Source organism: Ranitomeya variabilis, chromosome 3, assembly GCF_051348905.1.
Source record: "Ranitomeya variabilis isolate aRanVar5 chromosome 3, aRanVar5.hap1, whole genome shotgun sequence".
Taxonomy (NCBI): domain Eukaryota; kingdom Metazoa; phylum Chordata; class Amphibia; order Anura; family Dendrobatidae; genus Ranitomeya; species Ranitomeya variabilis.
Window position 1 is genome coordinate 662151635 of NC_135234.1, and position 21951 is coordinate 662173585.

Below are 21951 nucleotides of genomic sequence, written 5' to 3' on the forward strand. Positions count from 1 at the left end.
ACCATCACTTTCTAGCAGTCATTATACCATCGTGGACCAAAGATCTGAGACGGACACAAATGTTGCTTTTCACAATATTTGCTGCTTCAGGTTTTTAAGATGTTTTAGTCAGTTACTATGGTTATTGAAGTACCATTATCAGCATTTCATAAGTTTTTGCACTTTTATTGACAAACTTCAAGTTTATGTAAAGACTCAATATTTACAGATTGACCCTCATTTTTCAAAACTTCTGCAAAATTATGAGTGAGCCCCCTCTCTTGGACGAAAAACAATGCCACACATGAATGGTTTCACTATACTGTACTTTAGTGCTGGCATTACACAGGACTAAAGTAGTGCTCTGAAGGGGGCTTCATCAGAAGAAATACCTTTGCCCCAATACTCTGCAGCCCAATTCCTACACGTCCTGCAGAATGTCAGTTCTGTCCTTTTCTTAGAGAGAAGTGGCTTGTTTGACTTCTTAACACCAAAAGTCATCACTTCCCTGTGCGTTCAGATGCACTGACATCTGTCTGCTGCTATTTCTGAGCAAGCTCTGCACTGGTGTTAATGTAGAGATGGACAAGAGAGACTGAGTAACAGTAAGCAAACACAGTCATCTGCTGGACCAAACTGAAACTGAAAGTTAAAACAGTAAGCAAACACAGTCATCTGCTGGACCAAACTGAAACTGAAAGTTAAAAAAAGAAATAATTGTGTTATCAGGAACCAAATTGTGCTGGGAGATTTCCAGGGGGATTGAATTTGCCTGCTGAACCTGATCAGGAAGGACTTCCTTAATATAAAAGGCCTGGCCAGGCTGAGAAGAGCAGTTGGTGCTTGCAGCCACCATCACCACAGAAGGGTCCAAGAGCAGTCAGATGCCGGAGAAGACCTGAGTTGAGAGGAAGATCCGTGCCCCACTCCAGTGGAAGGCCGGGAGCAGAGCCAAACCAGGCCCGAGGGACGCCGCGGCTGAGTTACTGGGACATACTTGAAGAGCAAGACAGGTGGAACGTTGTGAGACAGTGAGTGAGATTCGGACAACTCTAGTCAAGACCTGGGATCTAGACGACGCTGGTCAAGTACAGAAGACCAAAGCAATGCCGGTCAAGACCCGGAATCCAGATGACACCCCAGACGTCAAGAGTCGATGACCAGCCCCAAACTTTACCATATCGAGGAGATGCCTTTTGGCAGTCAAGCACCAAACATACCCCAAAAATTCAAGACCAGAGACTCTTACCTCAGCTGGTGATCGTAGGACGCGAGTGAACAGTGCCATTGCTTTCAGTACATAGTCACGGTAGTGGGTGTGGGCAGGGGCGAGGCTACAGATGAGATGAGGTCTGACTGACCCTAAAGCAGCCCAGAAAGCGTTATTAGACATTGTCAGGGCCCGTAAAGTCACAAGGGTGCCCTAGAAGCAGTTCTTGCTACATTCAGAGTTTTCTCCCTTCCCGGTTAGACCAAAGTTGGACTGTAGACCCCAAACCTATCTCAAGGACATGTACTAACTAATATATCTTTATGCATATAATAGCCTGTAAATGATCATGTGAATATTGTTCTTGTGCGATTTATCTGTGATAATAACCTTTCCCGCATTTACCCGTTAAGTGAATAAAGTAGAAGTAGATTGTTGATCTCGCTTGTTGACTCTGCTGTTGCATTCAAATCACCTGCACTACCTGCATTGAACCGATCGCATGGCTGAATCCTGAAGCGGTCCTACCACTTGCTGGACTTTTTTGAGCGCCATTAAGCCTTCTTCACAGAAATTGAACCACTCTCTTTGAAAAAGTTTTTTGTGATTAAGTTAATTTTCATGGCAAAGAATAACTTTGTAATTTTATTGAAAATCGTATTTATTACTCATATTAGGGTAGAGTAACACCACCGTATTTTCTCTCATACGAGAGAATTGGGACTAATCACACTCTTACCACAGTTTGATCAGAGTGTGATCCGATTTTCTTTGATCCAGAGCAGATGGAAAAAAATTCTCTATTCTGTCAGTTTGTGAAAATCGGAGCACACTCGGATGTCATCCGAGTGCTGTCTTATTTTTTTGACAGACCCATTGACTTACATGGCCTACTGTGATCTGAATATTGGATGAAACTTGTGCATGCTGCAATTTTTTTCTCGGACAGACTTGTTCTGAGGAAAAAAAATTGGAAATGTTCACAGTCCCATAGAATAACATTGCTCCAACTGTGATCCGATGTTTGAATGAGCCATTACATTCATTATTTTTCATTGCAATCTTGCAATCTAAAGGTAATACAAATGTCCACTATAAAAACTGAAGCACCACACTTTGTGAAACCCAAAATTTGTGTCAGTTTCAAAACTTTTGGCCACCCACGACAATACAGTTAGTGGAGTCTGTTTATTTAACCCCTTAGTGACAGAGCCAATTTGGTACTTAATGACCGAGCCAATTTTTACAATTCTGACCACTGTCACTTTATGAGGTTATAACTCTGGAACGTTTTAACGGATCCTGCTGATTCTGAGAATGTTTTTTCGTGACATGTTGTACTTCATGCTAGTGGTAACATTTCTTCGATATTACTTGCGATTATTTATGAAAAAAATGGAAATATGGTGAAAATTTTTAAAATTTTGCAATTTTCAAATTTTTTATTTTTATGCCCTTAAATCAGAGAGATATGTCACACAAAATAGTTAATAAATAACATTTCCGACATGTCTACTTTACATCAGCACAATTTTGGAAACAACATTTTTTTTTGTTAGGGAGTTATAAGGGTTAAAATTTGACCAGCAATTTCTCATTTTTACAACACCATTTTTTTTTAGGGACCACATCACATTTGAAGTCATTTTGAGGGGTCTATATGATAGAAAATAACCAAGTGTGACACCATTCTAAAAACTGCACCCCTCAAGGTACTTAAAACCACATTCAAGAAGTTTATTAACCCTTTACGTGCTTCACAGGAACTCAAACAATGTGGAAGGAAAAAATGAACATTTAACTTTTTTTGCAAACACTTTAATTCAGAACCATATTTTTTTATTTTCACAAGTGTAAAAACAGAAATTTAACCATACATTTTGTTGTGCAATTTCTCCTGAATACGCTGATACCCCATATGTGGGGGTAAACCACTGTTTGGGCGCACCGCAGAGCTTGGAAGAGAAGGAGCGCCGTTTGACTTTTTCAATGCAGAATTGGCTGGAATTGAGATCGGATGCCATGTCACGTTTACAGAGCCCCTGATGTGCCTAAACAGTGGAAACGCTCCACAAGTGACACCATTTTGGAAACTAGACCCCTTAAGGAACTTAACTAGATGTGTGGTGAGCACTTTGAGCCCCAAAGTGCTTCACAGAAGTTTATAACGTAGAGCCGTGAAAATAAAAAATCGCATTTGTTTACACAAAAATGATATTTTCGCCCACAAATTCTTATTTTCACAAGGGTAACAGGAGAAATTAGACCACAAAAGTTGTTGTGCAATTTCTCCTGAGTACGTCGATACCCCCATATGTGGGGGTAAACTGTTGTGTATTAGACTTTTTGGCTCCCTCTTGTGGTCACTAGTGGTATGACTCTGGGATTGTCTTTTTTCTGTTTGGCACTCACCTGGGTCGTTAGTCCAGGGGTGTCGCTATATTAACTTCCTGGATCCTTAGTCCAGTGCCTGGCATCGTTGTAATCAGATCCTTCTGTTGCTCCTGTCTGCTGGTCCTGGCTCTTGCAAAATTAAGCTAAGTCTTGCTTCTTTGTTTTTTGAGTTACTTGCTTTGCTACTATTTTTGTCCAGCTTGTACTAAATGTGATTTCTGACCTTGCTGGAAGCTCTAGGGGGCTGGTGTTCTCCCCCCGGCCGTTAGACGGTTCGGGGGTTCTTGAATATCCAGCGTGGATATTTTAATAGGGTTTTTGCTGACCATATAAGTCATCTTACTATATTCTGCTATAAGCTAGTGGGCCTCTCTTTGCTAAATACCTAGCTCATTCTTATGTTTGTCTTTTCCTCTTACCTCACTGTTATTATTTGTTGGGGGCTTGTATCCAACTTTTGGGGTCTTTTCTCTGGAGGCAAGAAAGGTCTTTCTTTTCCCTTCTAGGGTTAGTTAGTTCTCCGGCTGGCGCGAGACGTCTAGAACCAACATAGGCACGTTCCCCGGCTGCTTCTATTTGTGGTGCTAGGATTAGATATATGGTCAGCCCAGTTACCACTGCCCTATGAGCTGGTTTTTTGTGTTTGCAGACTTGGTATTTATTCCTGAGACCCTCTGCCATTGGGGTCATAACAGTATGCCAGGCCTACATTGAATGTTTAATGCATTGCAGAAGTGGGATATAAGAAAGGAAATTCTGAATTTTTTTTTTTTTTTCCTCTCTTCCTCCCCTTTACCTCTGAGTGGCTTGAGCTTGCTGCAGACATGAATGTCCAGACCTTGATTACAAGTGTGGACCAGCTTGCTGCTCGTGTGCAAAGCATACAAGATTTTGTTACCAGTAGTCCTATGTCTGAACCTAAAATACCTATTCCTGAACTGTTTTCTGGAGACCGATTTAAGTTTAGGAATTTCAGGGATAATTGTAAATTGTTTCTATCCCTGAGACCCCGTTCATCTGGAGACTCAGTTCAGCAAGTTAAAATTGTTATCTCTTTTTTACGGGGCGACCCTCAGGATTGGGCCTTCTCGCTAGCGCCAGGAGATCCGGCATTGGCAAATATTGATGCGTTTTTTCTGGCGCTCGGATTGCTTTACGAGGAACCCAATCTTGAGGTTCATGCAGAAAAAGCCTTGCTGGCTATTTCTCAGGGCCAGGATGAAGCTGAAGTGTATTGCCAAAAATTTCGGAAATGGTCCGTGCTTACTCAGTGGAATGAGTGTGCTCTGGCCGCAAACTTCAGAAATGGCCTTTCTGAAGCCATTAAGAATGTGATGGTGGGTTTCTCCATTCCTACAAGTCTGAATGATTCCATGGCGCTGGCTATTCAAATTGACCGGCGTTTGCGGGAGCGCAAAACCGCTAATCCTCTGGTGGTGTTGTCTAAACAAACACCTGATTTGATGCAATGTGATAGAATTCAGACCAGAAATGAGCGGAAAAATCATAGACGTCAGAATGGGTTGTGTTTTTACTGTGGTGATTCTACACATGTTATATCAGCATGCTCTAAACGCCTAACAAGGGTTGTTAGTCCTGTCGCCATTGGTAATTTGCAACCTAAATTTATTTTGTCTGTGACTTTAATTTGCTCATTGTCCTCCTACCCTGTTATGGCGTTTGTGGATTCAGGTGCTGCCCTGAGTCTTATGGATCTGTCGTTTGCCAAGCGCTGTGGTTTTGTTCTTGAGCCGTTGGTTAATCCTATCCCTCTGAGGGGTATTGATGCTACGCCATTGGCGAAAAATAAACCGCAGTTTTGGACACAGGTAACCATGTGCATGACTCCTGAACATCGGGAGGTGATTCGTTTTCTTGTTCTGCATAAAATGCATGATTTGGTCGTTTTGGGGTTGCCATGGTTACAGACTCATAATCCAGTCTTGGATTGGAAGGCAATGTCTGTGTCAAGTTGGGGCTGTCAGGGTATTCATGGTGATTCCCCGTCGGTGTCTATTGCTTCCTCTACTCCTTCGGAAGTTCCTGAGTATTTGTCTGATTATCAGGATGTGTTCAGCGAGTCCAGGTCCAGTGTTCTGCCTCCTCATAGGGACTGTGACTGTGCCATAGATTTGATTCCAGGTAGCAAATTTCCTAAGGGAAGACTATTTAATCTGTCTGTACCTGAGCATACCGCAATGTGTTCGTATATCAAGGAATCTCTGGAGAAGGGGCATATCCGTCCTTCCTCTTCCCCTCTTGGTGCGGGATTCTTTTTTGTGGCCAAGAAGGACGGATCTTTGAGACCTTGTATTGACTATCGGCTTTTGAATAAAATCACTGTTAAATTTCAGTATCCTTTGCCTCTGTTGTCAGACTTGTTTGCCCGAATTAAAGGTGCCAAGTGGTTCACCAAGATAGATCTTCGTGGTGCGTACAACCTTGTGCGCATTAAGCGAGGAGATGAATGGAAAACCGCGTTTAATACGCCCGAAGGTCATTTTGAGTACTTGGTGATGCCTTTTGGGCTCTCTAATGCTCCGTCAGTGTTTCAGTCCTTTATGCATGATATTTTCCGGAAGTATCTGGATAAATTTATGATCGTTTATCTGGATGATATTCTGTTTTTTTCTGATGACTGGGACTCGCATGTAGAGCAGGTCAGGATGGTGTTTCAGGTTTTGCGTGAGAATGCTTTATTTGTTAAGGGCTCAAAGTGTCTCTTTGGAGTACAGAAGGTTCCCTTTTTGGGGTTTATTTTTTCCCCTTCTGCGGTGGAGATGGACCCAGTCAAGGTCCGTGCTATTCATGATTGGACTCAACCCACGTCAGTTAAGAGTCTTCAGAAGTTCTTGGGTTTTGCTAACTTCTACCGTCGTTTTATTGCTAATTTTTCTAGCATTGCTAAACCTTTGACGGATATGACCAAGAAAGGTTCTGATGTTGCTAACTGGGCTCCTGCAGCCGTGGAGGCTTTCCAGGAGTTGAAGCGCCGGTTTACTTCGGCGCCTGTTTTGTGCCAGCCTGATGTCTCACTTCCCTTTCAGGTTGAAGTGGATGCTTCTGAGATTGGGGCAGGGGCCGTTTTGTCGCAGAGAGGCCCTGGTTGCTCTGTGATGAGACCTTGTGCCTTTTTCTCGAGGAAGTTTTCGCCTGCTGAGCGGAATTATGATGTTGGCAATCGGGAGTTGTTGGCCATGAAGTGGGCATTTGAGGAGTGGCGTCATTGGCTCGAGGGTGCTAAGCATCGTGTGGTGGTCTTGACTGATCACAAAAATTTGATGTATCTCGAGTCTGCTAAACGTCTGAATCCTAGACAGGCCCGCTGGTCATTGTTTTTCTCCCGTTTTGACTTTGTGGTCTCATATTTACCAGGTTCAAAGAATGTGAAGGCTGATGCTCTTTCAAGGAGCTTTGTGCCTGACTCTCCGGGAGTCGCAGAACCAGATGGTATTCTTAAAGAGGGAGTTATCTTGTCAGCCATTTCTCCGGATTTGCGACGTGTGTTGCAGAGATTTCAGGCTGGTAGACCTGACTCTTGTCCACCTGACAGACTGTTTGTTCCTGATAAGTGGACCAGCAGAGTCATTTCCGAGGTTCATTCCTCGGTGTTGGCAGGGCATCCGGGAATTTTTGGCACCAGAGATCTGGTGGCTAGGTCCTTTTGGTGGCCTTCCTTGACACACATTTCCATGGATTTCATTTCAGATCTCCCGGTGTCTCAGGGCATGTCTGTCATCTGGGTGGTATGTGATCGCTTTTCTAAGATGGTCCATTTGGTACCTTTGCCTAAGCTGCCTTCCTCTTCCGATCTGGTTCCTGTGTTCTTTCAGAATGTGGTTCGTTTACACGGCATTCCTGAGAATATTGTGTCTGACAGAGGATCCCAGTTTGTTTCCAGGTTCTGGCGATCCTTTTGTGCTAGGATGGGCATTGAGTTGTCGTTTTCGTCTGCCTTTCATCCTCAGACTAATGGACAAACGGAGCGAACTAATCAGACTCTGGAGGCTTATTTGAGGTGTTTTGTTTCTGCGGATCAGGATGATTGGGTGACCTTCTTGCCGTTGGCTGAGTTTGCCCTTAATAATCGGGCTAGTTCCGCTACATTGGTTTCGCCATTTTTCTGCAACTCTGGTTTCCATCCTCGTTTTTCCTCGGGACATGTGGAGCCTTCTGACTGTCCTGGGGTAGATTCTGTGGTGGATAGGTTGCAGCAGATCTGGAATCATGTGGTGGACAACTTAAAGTTGTCACAAGAGAAGGCTCAGCGTTTTGCCAACCGCCGCCGCGGTGTGGGTCCCCGACTTCGTGTTGGGGATTTGGTATGGCTGTCTTCTCGATTTGTTCCTATGAAGGTCTCCTCTCCTAAATTTAAGCCTCGCTTCATCGGTCCTTACAAGATATTGGAAATCCTTAATCCTGTGTCCTTTCGCTTGGATCTTCCTGTGTCGTTTGCCATTCACAACGTGTTCCATGGGTTTTTGTTGCGGCGGTACGTTGTACCTGTGGTTCCTTCTGTTGAGCCTCCTGCTCCGGTGTTGGTTGAGGGCGAGTTGGAGTACGTGGTGGAGAAGATCTTGGATTCTCGTCTCCCCAGGCGGAGGCTTCAGTATCTGGTCAAGTGGAAGGGCTATGGTCAGGAGGATAATTCCTGGGTGGTTGCCTCTGATGTGCATGCGGCCGATTTAGTTTGTGCCTTTCACGCTGCTCATCCTGATCGCCCTGGTGGTCTTGGTGAGGGTTCGGTGACCCCTCCTTAAGGGGGGGGTACTATTGTGTATTAGACTTTTTGGCTCCCTCTTGTGGTCACTAGTGGTATGACTCTGGGATTGTCTTTTTTCTGTTTGGCACTCACCTGGGTCGTTAGTCCAGGGGTGTCGCTATATTAACTTCCTGGATCCTTAGTCCAGTGCCTGGCATCGTTGTAATCAGATCCTTCTGTTGCTCCTGTCTGCTGGTCCTGGCTCTTGCAAAATTAAGCTAAGTCTTGCTTCTTTGTTTTTTGAGTTACTTGCTTTGCTACTATTTTTGTCCAGCTTGTACTAAATGTGATTTCTGACCTAGCTGGAAGCTCTAGGGGGCTGGTGTTCTCCCCCCGGCCGTTAGACGGTTCGGGGGTTCTTGAATATCCAGCGTGGATATTTTAATAGGGTTTTTGCTGACCATATAAGTCAACTTACTATATTCTGCTATTAGCTAGTGGGCCTCTCTTTGCTAAATACCTAGCTCATTCTTATGTTTGTCTTTTCCTCTTACCTCACCATTATTATTTGTTGGGGGCTTGTATCCAACTTTTGGGGTCTTTTCTCTGGAGGCAAGAAAGGTCTTTCTTTTCCCTTCTAGGGTTAGTTAGTTCTCCGGCTGGCGCGAGACGTCTAGAACCAACGTAGGCACGTTCCCCGGCTGCTTCTATTTGTGGTGCTAGGATTAGATATATGGTCAGCCCAGTTACCACTGCCCTATGAGCTGGTTTTTTGTGTTTGCAGACTTGGTATTTATTCCTGAGACCCTCTGCCATTGGGGTCATAACAGTAAACCACTGTTTGGGCGCACCGCAGAGCTTGGAAGAGAAGGAGTGCCGTTTTACTTTTTCAATGTAGAATTGGCTGGAATTGAGATCGGACGCCATGTCGCGTTTGGAGAGCCCCTGATGTGCCTAAACAGTGGAAACCCCCCACAAATGACACCATTTTGGAAACTAGACCCCATAAGGAACTTAACTAGATGTGTGGTGAGCACTTTGATCCCCCAAGTGCTTCACAGAAGTTTATAACGTAGAGCCGTGAAAATAAAAAATCACATTTTTTCTACAAAAATGATCTTTTTGCCCCCAAATTTTTATTTTCCCAAGGGTAACAGGAGAAATTAGACCACAAAAGTTGTTGTGCAATTTCTCCTGAGTACGTTGATACCCCATATGTGGGGGTAAACCACTGTTTGGGCTCACTGCAGAGCTTGGAAGAGAAGGAGCGCCGTTTTACTTTTTCAATGTAGAATTAGCTGGAATTGAGATCGGATGCCATGTCGCGTTTGGAGAGCCACTGATGTGCCTAAACAGTTTAAACCCCCCACAAATGACACCATTTTGGAAACTAGACCCCTTAAGGAACTTATCTAGATGTGTGGTGAGAACTTTAAACCCCCAGGTGCTTCCCGGAAGTTTATAACGTAGAGCCGTGAAAATAAAAAAGTCGCATTTTTTCTACAAAAATGATCTTTTTGCCCCCAAATTTTTATTTTCACAAGGGTAACAGGAGAAATTAGACAACAAATGTTGTTGTGCAACCTCTCCTGAGTACGTCGATACCCCATATGTGGGGGTAAACCACTGTTTGGGCGCACTGCAGAGCTTGGAAGAGAAGGAGTGCCGTTTTACTTTTTCAATGTAGAATTGGCTGGAATTGAGATCGGATGCCATGTCGCGTTTGGAGAGCCCCTGATGTGCCTAAACAGTGGAAACCCCCCACAAATGACACCATTTTGGAAACTAGACCCCTTAAGGAACTTATCTAGATGTGTGGTAAGCACTTTAAACCCCCAGGTGCTTCACGGAAGTTTGTAACGTAGAGCCGTGAAAAGAAAAAATCCTTTTTTTTCACTCAAAAATGATTTTTTTAGCCTGCAATTTTTTATTTTATCAAGGGTAACAGGAGACATTGGACCACAAAACCTGTTGACCAGTTTGTCCTGAGTACGCTGATACCCCATATGTGGGGGGAGGGCACTGTTTGGGCACCCATAAGGGCTTGGAAGGGAAGGAGCGCCGCTTGGAATGCAGACTTTGATGGGATGGTCTGCAGGTGTCATGTTGCATTTGCAGAGATCCTGATGTACCTAAACAGTAGAAACCCCCCACAAGTGACTCCATTTTGGAAACTAGACCCCCCAAAGAGCTTATCTAGATGTGTGGTGAGCACTAGGAACCCCCAACTGCTTCACAGAAGTTTATAATGTAGAGCCATGAAAATAAAAAAAATCATATTTTTTCCACAAAAATGATCTTTTCACCCCCAAATTTTTACTTTCACAAGGGTAACAGGAGAAATTGGACCCCAAAATGTATTGTGCAATTTATGCTGAGTAGGCTGATACCCCATATGTGGGGGATAAACCACTGTTTGGGCGCATGGCAGAGCTTGGAAGGGAAGGAGCGCCGTTTTGGAGTGCAGACTTTGATAGAATGGTCTGCAGGCATTATGTTGCGTTTGCAGAGCCCCGATGTACCTAAACAGTAGAAACCCCCCACAAGTGACCTCATTTTGGAAACTAGACCCCCCAAGGAACTTATCTAGATGTGTTGTGAGAACTTTGAATGCCCAAGTGCTTCACAGAAGTTTATAATGCAGAGTCGTGAAAACAAAAAAAAATATTTTTTTCACAAAAAAGATTTTTTTAGCCCCCCAATTTTTATTTTCACAAGGGTAACAAGAGAAATTGGACCCCAAAAGTTGTTGTCCAATTTGTCCTGAGTACACTGATACCCCATGTGTGGGGGGGACCACTGTTTGGGCGCATGGCTGAGCTCGGAAGGGAAGGAGTGCCGTTTTGGAATGCAGACTTTGATAGAATGGTCTGCAGGCATTATGTTGCGTTTGCAGAGCCCCCGATGTACCTAAACAGTAGAAACCCCCCACAAGTGACCTCATTTTGGAAACTAGACCCCCAAGGAACTTATCTAGATGTGTTGTGAGAACTTTGAATGCCCAAGTGCTTCACAGAAGTTTATAATGCAGAGTCGTGAAAACAAAAAAAAATATTTTTTTCACAAAAAAGATTTTTTTAGCCTCCAATTTTTATTTTCACAAAGGTAACAAGAGAAATTGGACCCCAAAAGTTGTTGTCCAATTTGTCCTGAGTACACTGATACCCCATGTGTGGGGGGGGACCACTGTTTAGGTGCATGGCTGAGCTCGGAAGGGAAGGAGTGCCGTTTTGGAATGCAGACTTTGATAGAATGGTCTGCGGGCGTTATGTTGCATTTGCAGAGCCCCAGATATACCTAAACAGTAGAGACCCCCCAGAAGTGACCCCATTTTGGAAACTAGACCCCCAAAGGAACTTATCTAGATGTGTGGTGAGAACTTTGAATGCCCAAGTGCTTCACAGAAGTTTATAATGCAGAGTCGTGAAAATAAAAAATATTTTTTTTTTCCACAAAAAAAGATTTTTTAGCCCCCAAGTTTTTATTTTCACAAGGGTATCAGGAGAAATTGGACCCCAAAAGTTGTTGTCCAATTTATCCTGAGTACGCTGATGCCCCATATGTGGTGGTAAACCACTGTTTGGGCGCACGGCAGAGCTCAGAAGGTAGGGAGCACCATTTTACTTTTTGAGCACAAAATTGGCTGTGGCGTTTAGAGACCCCCTGATGTACCTAAACAGTGGAAACCCCCCAATTCTAACTCCAACCCTAACCCCAACACACCCCTAACCCTAATCCCAACCCGATCCATAATCCTAATCACAACCCTAACCCCCAAAACACCCCTAACCCTGATCCCAAAGCTAACCATAACCCTAATCAAAACCCTAAACCCAACACCCCCCTAATCCTAATCTCAACCCTAACCTCAAAACCTAACCCTAATCCCAATACACCCCTATCCTTAATCCCAACCCTAGCCTTAACCCTAATCCCAAACCTAACCCTAATCCCAAATGTAACCCTAATGCCAACCCTAATCCAAATCCTAATCCCAACTCTAACCCTAACTTTAGCCCCAACCCTAGCCCTAACCCTAACTTTAGCCCAAACCCTAACTTTAGCCCTAAACCTATCCCCAACCCTAACCCTAACTTTAGCCCCAACCCTAGCCCTAACCCTAGCTCTAACCCTAATCCTAGCTCTAACCCTAACCCAAGCCCTAACCCTAACCCTAAGGCTATGTGCACATGTTGCGGATTTTGCTGCGGATCCGCAGCGTTTCCGCAGCTGTGGGTCCGCAGCAGTTTCCCATGAGTTTACAGTACAATGTAAACCTATGGGAAACATAAAACGCTGTGCCCATGCTGCGGAAAAAAACAAACGGAAACGCAGCGGTTTACATTCCGCAGCATGTCAATTCTTTCTGCTGATTCCGCAGCGGTTTTACACCTGCTCCATAATAGAAAACCGCAGATGTAAAACCGCAGTGGAATCCGCACAAAAACCGCGGTACATCCGCGATAAATCCGCAGGAAAAACGCAGCGTTTTGGTCCTGCGGATTTATCAAATCCGCTGCGGAAAAATCCGCAGAGAACCATTCTATGTGTGCACATATCCTAACCCTATCCCTAACCCTAACCCTACCCCTAACCCTAGCCCTAACCCTAACCCTAGCCCTAACCCTAACCCTAACCCTACCCCTAACCCTACCCCTAACCCTACCCCTATTTGGAAAATAGAAATTCATACATTTTTTTTATTTTATTTTTTTCTTACTAAGGGGGTGATAAAGGGGGGGGTTATTTACTATTTTTTTTATTTTGATCACTGTGATAGGATCTCACAGTGACCAAAATAAAAAAAAGAGGAAGAATTTTCTTCTGCCGGCCGGCAAGAAGCCGGCGGCCAGCAGAAGAAGCAGGAGGACCCAGGGACACCGGTAAGTATAACAGGGTCCCCGAATCCCCCTATTTCTCTGTCCTCTGATGTGCGATCACATCAGAGGACAGAGAATGACATCGCTTTTTTTTTTTTTTTGCGGTCGCCGGTAAACAGTTAATTACCGGCGATCGCAAAACAGGGGTCGGTAAAAACCGACCCCGATCATGTTCTTTGGGGTCTCGGCTACCCCCGGCAGCCGAGACCCCAAAGAACATCCGGGTGCCGGGCGGCGGGCGCACTGCGCATGCGCCCGCCATTATTTCCCCGGAAAAAGATGGCGGCGCCCATCGGGAGCCATGAGGAGCACCGGGGGAGGTAGGTGAGTATTGGGGGGCTATCGGGGACCACATTTCTCTGTCCTCCGATGTGCGATCACATCGGAGGACAGAGAAATTAAATGGCAAATCGCGTTTTGTTTTTTTTTGTTGCGACCGCCGGTAAAAGGTTAATTACCGGCGATCGCAACTTGGGGGTCGGTAAAAAAAACCCGAATCATGTTCTCTGGGGTCTCGGCTACCCCCGGCAACCGAGACCCCAGAGAAAATCCGACTCTGGGGGGCGCTATTCACTTTTTCCACAGCGCCGTTAATTAACGGCGCTGTGGTTTAAGTACCCTTAGCGGCCGCCGTTAAAAGGCGTATCGGCGGTCGTTAAGGGGTTAAATGGCTAATATAGCTCCTAAACTCAGACAGCCTAGCACTCTCTTGTCGGAAATATTGTGTCTCATATTGTTTCTGTCTTCTTTTCCAGGGTGGAGCATATTACTTCTTGGAGCATGTAACTGCAGATCCCTCTTCTTGGAATTACTTTTTCCAGATAATTTTGGATCCTACTTGGAGACATATAGGAGATGGATGTAAACTCACAAAGAAAACATGGAAATACCTAGAAACATCAAGATTTTCTGATGTTAAATATAAACATGTCTTAGCACCATTTAAATGGAGTCCAGTTAGACCCCATATTTACGGTTATGCAATTAAATAAATCTGATTAAAAAATATTACATCTCCATTTAAAAAATACTAATAAATCCAAGATCTTATTCTGAGTTTTACATTTTTTTGACAGATTTCTTTAACTATAACTTCTTTTTGATGAGGGAATTTTTGGGGGGGCAACAACCATTTAAAGTGAATCTGTCACGACGTGTAACGCTATTAACCTACAGATATAGGGTTACTTTGCAGGTTAATAGCGCTAAGGTGCAGTCAGACACCCGTATAACAGAGACGATGATCGCATTGCAGTGCCGGACTGGCCGGCGGCTCTCTTCACTCGAGGGTGACAGCTGCATAAAAATACACGCTGTCATTTTCAAGCCAGGAGAGCCGCCAGCCAGTCCCAGCATTACTATGTGATCATTGGTTGTGTCGTATGGTCGTCTGACTGTGTCCTTAGAAAGGTGACCATCACAGTAAAAATGAATTTTACTCCTCCCAGGAGCCACCAGCTTTCAGTCATAGTGGTGTGCCGATACGGCTACAGCCACCACTCACAGCACTGAGAGTAACAGCTGTAAACACAGTGCGGCACTTTGACTGACAGTCTGCCCCACATTGATGCACTGCTGAGGCGGCTGTCATTCTAATTGTTGGGGCAAAAACTGTAGCCATGTCAGGAAGCCTGTATGACTGAAAGCTGGATTAAAGTTCATTTTCTCCCAAGTGCTGCACTTTCAGTCTGGCACTAATGCTATTAACCTGTAGATTAGCCCTATATTCACAAGATAAAAGCATTAGCCGACATGACAGGTTCACTTTAGGCCTTACTCACATGTCAGTATTTCTCACGTTTGCAAAAATGGTACCGGTATCACCAGTGCTTTGGATCAGCGTCTTATCAGTGTATGGTCCGTTTGTGCGTTTTTTTCCATCAGTATGTCGTCAGTGTTTTTCACGGATAAATAAATTACAATGTTAAACACAGACAGAACACGGATGTCATCATGTTTTTCATGGACCCATAGGCTTGTATTGGCCCTTTTCATCCATGCAGACAGAAAAAACAGACATGCTCTGTGAGTTTTGCACAAACACACAGTTCATAAAAAAAATGAACATGTGACTATTCGCATAGAAACTATAATGGGTATGTGTTCTATACGTGAAAAGCACAGAACGAGTACATGCAACATGAATTTCTGAATGAAGTCTTAAAATGAGGGGAAAAAAGCAACCTGATTTTCTTTCCAAATTACTGTACTTGAAGGCTCCTATATTACCTATGGTGGTTGTTAAATCTGCTGTTGTGCTGGGACACTCAGCTTGATACTAATACTGTTCTAGTGCTCGATTATTATGTACTGTCTTTTTATATACTGAATAAATAGAAATGTTTTGAAAATGTTTGCTCCATTTTTCATCATTTGCAAAAATTCAGCTCACATGTTGCAACTAGGTTCCACACTTTCACTCCAATCCTTGTCATTTGTGTGGTGCTTTTCTACACTAAATCTAAAAAACATAACATGAAAGCTTAGAAAAATTGATGTGCAAGCCGGTGGTATAATTCACTTGCGCTGCTGATAATATTCAAGGCAGAGGCAAAATCGAAGGTGTTTAATATTAGAGGTTTTTAAAAGTCAACCTGTTTCAAGGTTCTACATGACCTCTTCATCAGGATAAAAACCAAAAAGGATAGCGGTCAGGAAAGTTCATCTTATAAGCTTCATTTAAAAAAAAAATACCAAACCAGGCACATGACCGAATAGGGTTCAAACAGTTAATCCAGAAGCATGTGGTGTTAGGCATATGTAACATATAATTCTTATAATACAGATTATTAGTACATTTATAAACAGTTTATTAAAACTATAAATTCATTAAAACATTAAGGAAAAAGATTAAAATGGAAGGTTGGGAAGCTCCTATTAATGATATACACTTTGTTCCAAATTATTATGCAAATTGGATTTAAGTGTCATAACGATTTAATTGTTTTGTTTTTTCAAATAAACTCATGGATGGTATTGTGTCTCAAGGCTCAGTGGATCACTGAAATTAATCTTAAACACATGTGATAATTAGTTTTCCAGGTGATTCTAATTAAAGGAAAACTACTTAAAAATGATGTTCAACATTATTAAGCAGGCCACAGGTTTCAAGCAATATGGGAAAAAAAAGGATCTCTCTGAAAAGCGTTAAATATGATAATTTAAATATGATGTTAAGTATGAAAACATTACACTGTGTGCAGAATTATTAGGCAAGTTGTATTTTGATCACATGATCCTTTTTATACATGTTTCCCTACTCCAAGCTGTTCAGGCTTGAGAGCCAACTACCAATTAAGTAAATCAGGTGATGTGCATCTCTGTAATAAGGAGGGGTGTTGTCTAATGAAATCAAAACCCTATGTAAGGTGTGCTTAATTATTAGGCAACTTCCTTTCCTTTGGCAAAATGGGTCAGAAGAGAGATTTGACGGGCTCTGAAAAGTCCAAAATTGTGAAATGTCTTGCAGAGGGATGCAGCAGTCTTGAAATTGCCAAAGTTTCAAAGCCTGATCAGATCACTGAACAATCAAGCGTTTCATGGCAAATAGCCAACAGGGTTGCAAGAAGCGTGTTGGGCAAAAAAGGCGCAAAATAACTGCCCATGAATTGAGGAAAATCAAGCGTGAAGCTGCCAAGATTCCATTTGCCACCAGTTTTGCCATAATTCAGACCTGCAACGTTACTGGAGTAACAAAAAGCACAAGGTGTGCGATACTCAGGGACATGGCCAAGGTAAGGAAGGCTGAAAAACGATCCCCTTTGAACAAGAAACATAAGATAAAACGTCAAGACTGGGCCAAGAAATATCTTAAGACTGACTTTTCAAAGGTTTTATGGACTGATGAAATGAGAGTGACTCTTGATGGGCCAGATGGCTGGGCAGGAGGCTGGATCAGTAAAGGGCAGAGAGCTCCTCTCCGATTCAGACGCCAGCAAGGTGGAGGTGGGGTACTGGTATATGGTAGAAGTCGGTATCGTTCAAGAAAAACATGATTTTCATGCAGGACAATGCTCCATCACATGCCTCCAACTACTCCACAGCGTGGCTGGCCAGTAAAGGTCTCAAAGAAGAAAAAATAATGACATGGCCTCCTTGCTCACCTGATCTGAACCCCATAGAGAACCTGTGGTCCCTCCTAAAATGTGAGATCTACAGGGAGGGAAAACAGTACACCTCTTGGAACAGAGTCTGGGAGGCTGTGGTGGCTGCTGCACACAATGTTGATCGTTAACATATCAAGCAACAGACAGAATCTATGGATGGAAGGCTGTTGAGTGTCATCATAAAGAAAGGTGGCTATATTGGTCACTAATTTTTTGGGGTTTTGTTTTTGCATGTCAGGAATGTATTTCTAAATTTTGTGCAGTTATATTCATTTACCTGGTGAAAATAAACAAGTGAGATGGGAATATATTTGGTTTTTATTAAGTTGCCTAATAATTCTGCACAGTAATATTTACATGCACAAACAGATATCTTCCTAAGATAGCCAAATCTAAAAAAAAACCCACTCTAACTTCCAAAAATATTAAGCTTTGATATTTATGAGTCTTTTGGGTTGATTGAGAACATAGTTGTTGATTAATAATAAAAATAATCCTCTAAAATACAACTTGCCTAATAATTCTGCACACAGTGTAGATATTTCACAAAAATGTAAGAGTTATCATCGTACTATGAAGAGATTTGTGACTGAAACAGAGCACAGAGTTCATTCAGATAAAGGCACAATGAGGAAGGTTTCAACCAGGCAAGTTTATCGGATTAAGAGAGCAGCTGCAAAAATACCATTACAAAGCAGCAAACAGTTATTTGAAGCTCCTGGTGCCTCTGGAGTCCCTCGAACCTCAAGGTGTAGGATCCTTCAAAGGCTTGCTGTGGTGCATAAACCTACTATTCGGCCACCCCTAAACAGTGTTCACAAGCAGAAACGGTTGCAGTGGGCCCAGACATACAGTACATGAAGACTAATTTTCAAACAGTCTTGTTTACTGATGAGTGTCGGGCAACCCTGCATGGTCCAGATGGATGGAGTAGTGGATGGTTGGTGGATGGCGCTTTTGTATGATAGAGATTTTCTGTTATCCCTATTTTGTTTTTGTGCCTTTTTTACCTAACATTTCTGTCCCATGTATCATGGGGAGGGAGAGGGAACAGATCAGGGTTTAACAGGAGCATAGTAAGATAAGAGACTTGGGCCTCTCTACCTTCAAGAATACCTCCGGGTATTCCAGTTCCAGGGACAGCTTGAGGCCCCCCTTCTTTACTGAAGACCGTCACAACATGACAGAGAACAAACTTAATTTTCAGGTGCATGTCTCCAGAAGCACAAGCTGAGCACAATGTACGGGCACTACAATATTCTGGGCACTGCTATGTATGGGCACTACACTGTGTTAAATATTAATTATTAATTGAATTATTCTTATACTGAATTCTGTACTGAACACATTGTCTCTCGCTGACATTACAAAAGCTATTTATGTATATATAGCTCAGATTATAAGTTAACACCATATAGAGAGAACACGTGATCTGTGGGACATATACATAATGTCTCTTAGGAGGTGGAGGGGGTCGTCACATGGGGGCTGTCACCTCCTGCCTTCACCATCATTCTCCATGGACGTCAGACAAGTCACACAAGGAAGGAACAGCTGGTAGCCATGATTCTACTCCATGAAAGAAAGGTGACTTCTACTACATCTCAGAAACGATGAGTAACAAGCGCTGATATTTACAAATGGACAATCTGTTCGTAACTATTTAATCTATTTTTATGTTTTGCTGCAATGTGGACAATTCAATAAACCACTACATTTTTTATAAAAATATCATGACATTTTTCTTTAAGAGTAACGCACCTGGTAAATAGTCCAGATTAAATAAATGTGCAAAATAAGCATATTTAACAGACTGGCAGATTTACAATTTTCACTCAGCAACATTCACTGATGCTTGTTTCTTGCAAACGCCCATGGAGTCAAAATCGTCACTACACATGTAGATAAATTCCCAGAGGGGTGTAATTTCCAAAATGGGGTCACTTGAGGGAGGATTCTGCTCTTCTGGAACTTATGGCAGAAGGGCCAAATAGCACTTCTTCCCTCCTGAGCCTCGCCTTGTGGCTAAGCAGTACAGCACAGCCACATATGGAGTATGGCCACGTTCAGAACACATTGTGTGACAATGTAAAATCTGGGTCTAAAACAATTTTTTTGTGGTAAAAATGTAATTATTTTTTCTTCACTGCGCAATGGTGTAAAGGTCTGTGACACACCCGTGGTGTCAATGTGATCACTGTTCCCCCAGATGAATTCATTGAGAGGTGTAGTTTGAAAAATTAGGTCACTTATGGGGAGTTCTGCTGTTATAACACTTCAGGAGCTCTGTTAATGTGACATGGCACCCTTAAATCATTCCAGCAAGATGTGTACTACAATATGGGGCTTCTTTCCTTCAGAGCTTTGCACTGTGCCTTAAAAGTAGTTTTCAAACACATATGGGGTATTGGGGTACTAAGGAGAAATTGCGTAACATATTTTGTGTTCCATTTTCACCTATTATCTCTTTTCAAAATTTAAAACGTGAGGGCAACGTAACATTTCAGTGGAAAATAATGGTAATTGCAAAACAATGCTACTTTTCCATTGACTCAGCCCAATGTTACACAATTCTGTGAATCGCTTGAAGATTAAAAAAGCTCACTACACTGCTAGATGAATTCTTCAAGATGTGTAGTTTCCAAAATGGGATCACATGTGGGGATTTCTGCTGTTTTGTCATGTCAGGGGCATTCGCAATCTGTTCCAGTCAAAATTGCGCTACAGAATTCAATTGCTGATCCTTCCCTTCCAAGCCCTGCCGTGTGCCAAAACAGTAGTTTTCCACCACATACGGGGTATCAGCATACTCAGAACAAATTGCGCATGAAATTGTATGGTAAATCTTCTCCTGTTACCCTTGTTAAAATGAAGAAATTGGGGCTAAAGCTATATTTTTGTGGGAAAAATGTATTTTTTTAATTTTCACAGCGCAACAGTATAATTCTGTGAAGCACTTGTGGGTTCAAGGTGCTCACCACACCTCTAGATAAGTTCCTTGAGGGGTCATGTTTCCAAAATCGGGGTCACTTGTGGGGCGTTTGTTTCCACTATTTAGGCACATCAGGGACTCTGTAAACACAACATGGCATGTGCTATCTATTCCAGCCAATTTTGGGTTCCAAAAGTCAATTGGCGCTCCTTCCCTTCTGAACCCAGCCGTGCATCCAAACTTTAGTTTTCCACCACATATGTGGAATTGTTATACTCAGGAGAAATTGCACAATAAATTGTATAGTCCATTTTCTCCTGTTACCCTTGTGGAAATTAAATATTTGGGGCTAAATTAACAATTTAGTGGGAAAAATGTATTTTTTAATTTTCATGGCTCAACAATATAAAATTCTGTGAAACACCTGTGGGTTCAATGTGCTCACCAGGCCTCTAGATAAGTTCCTTGATGGGTGAAATTTCCAAAATGGGATCACTTGTGGGGGTTTCCACTGTTTAGGCACATCAGGGGCCTATCACCTCTTCCTCCTCCATTTGTTCCTCTACTCCTGCACCTTCACTAACAGTTTTTCTGGTACCATGAGCCCCCTCGATCGCTGTAATCCACCCTCCCATGGCACCCGCCTCTGCGACGATAGTCTGGAACTTAGAGATATTGTTATCCCTTCCGCACCCTCATCTGCTTCTTCCTCTTGGACCACCACCTCCTCCCGCAGATTATTGAATGTGTGCTTCAGCATGTAGATGATCAAAATAGTGATGCTGATGATGGTATCATCAGCGCTAACCATCTTCATAGCCATTTCAAAACTGTGCAGAAGGGTGCAGAGGTACTTCATCTGTGTCCACTCCACAAGAGTGATTTGCATCACGTCCGTACTGCATTAGCCCAGGCTATGCAAAATGACGTACTGCACCAGGGCTCGTCGCTATTGCTACAGTCGCTGCAACATGTGCAGAGTGGAGTTCCACTGTGTCGGCACATAGCAGATCAGCTGATTAACCGGTAGCCCAAAAGACCTCTGTAGCGATGCAAGTCGATGACCACAGGGTGCGAACAGCGGAAGTGTAAATGAGGGCATCCCGCAAGATCGCTGCCTCAGAGTAAACCTGGACTCTGATCTCTCCTTCAAAACACATATCCATGCTCTTTCCACTTCCTGACAACTACAATTCAAAAATATTTCCTAGATCCGTACATTCCTTAATCAAGATTCTGCAAAAACACAAGTCCATGCATTCATCATCTCATGCCTCGACTACTGCAACCTCCTGCTTTGTGGCCTCTCTTCCAACAGTCTCGCACCCCTAAGCTATCTTAAACTCTGCTGCCTGACTAATGCACCTATCCCCCGCTATTCCCCGGCCACTCCTCTCTGTTAATCCCTTCACTGGCTCCCCATTACCCAGAGACTCCAGTTTTAAAACCATGGCATACAAACCCATCCGCAACTTGTCTCCTCCATACACACAATCTACAATAACCATCATTCCACCATACTGCTGCACAACCAGCTCTATCCTCACCTACTGTATTCTCACCCATCCCTCGTAGATGGTGAGCCCTCAAGGGCAGGGTCCTCTCTCCTCCTGTACAAGTCGGTGACTTGTATTGTTTAAGATTATTGTATTTATTTTTATTATGTATACCAATTTTCACATGTAAAGCACCATGGAGTAAATGGCATGTAGGGATTTCACTCACTCAGGTGCGACGGCTGACACTTA

At 43.2% G+C, this 21951-nt stretch overlaps 1 protein-coding gene across 1 annotated transcript in view; it reads left to right on the forward strand.

The window, feature by feature from the left end:
* Positions 1-15516, forward strand: part of LOC143816893 (thiol S-methyltransferase TMT1A-like) — a 36948-nt gene extending 21432 nt beyond the window's left edge. Inside the window, exon 2 of the mRNA XM_077297843.1 lies at positions 13921-15516. Coding sequence (XP_077153958.1) covers positions 13921-14157 — 237 coding nt within the window. The 3' untranslated portion in view covers positions 14158-15516. The remainder of the gene's footprint in view (positions 1-13920) is intronic.
* Positions 15517-21951: the final 6435 nt, after the last annotated feature.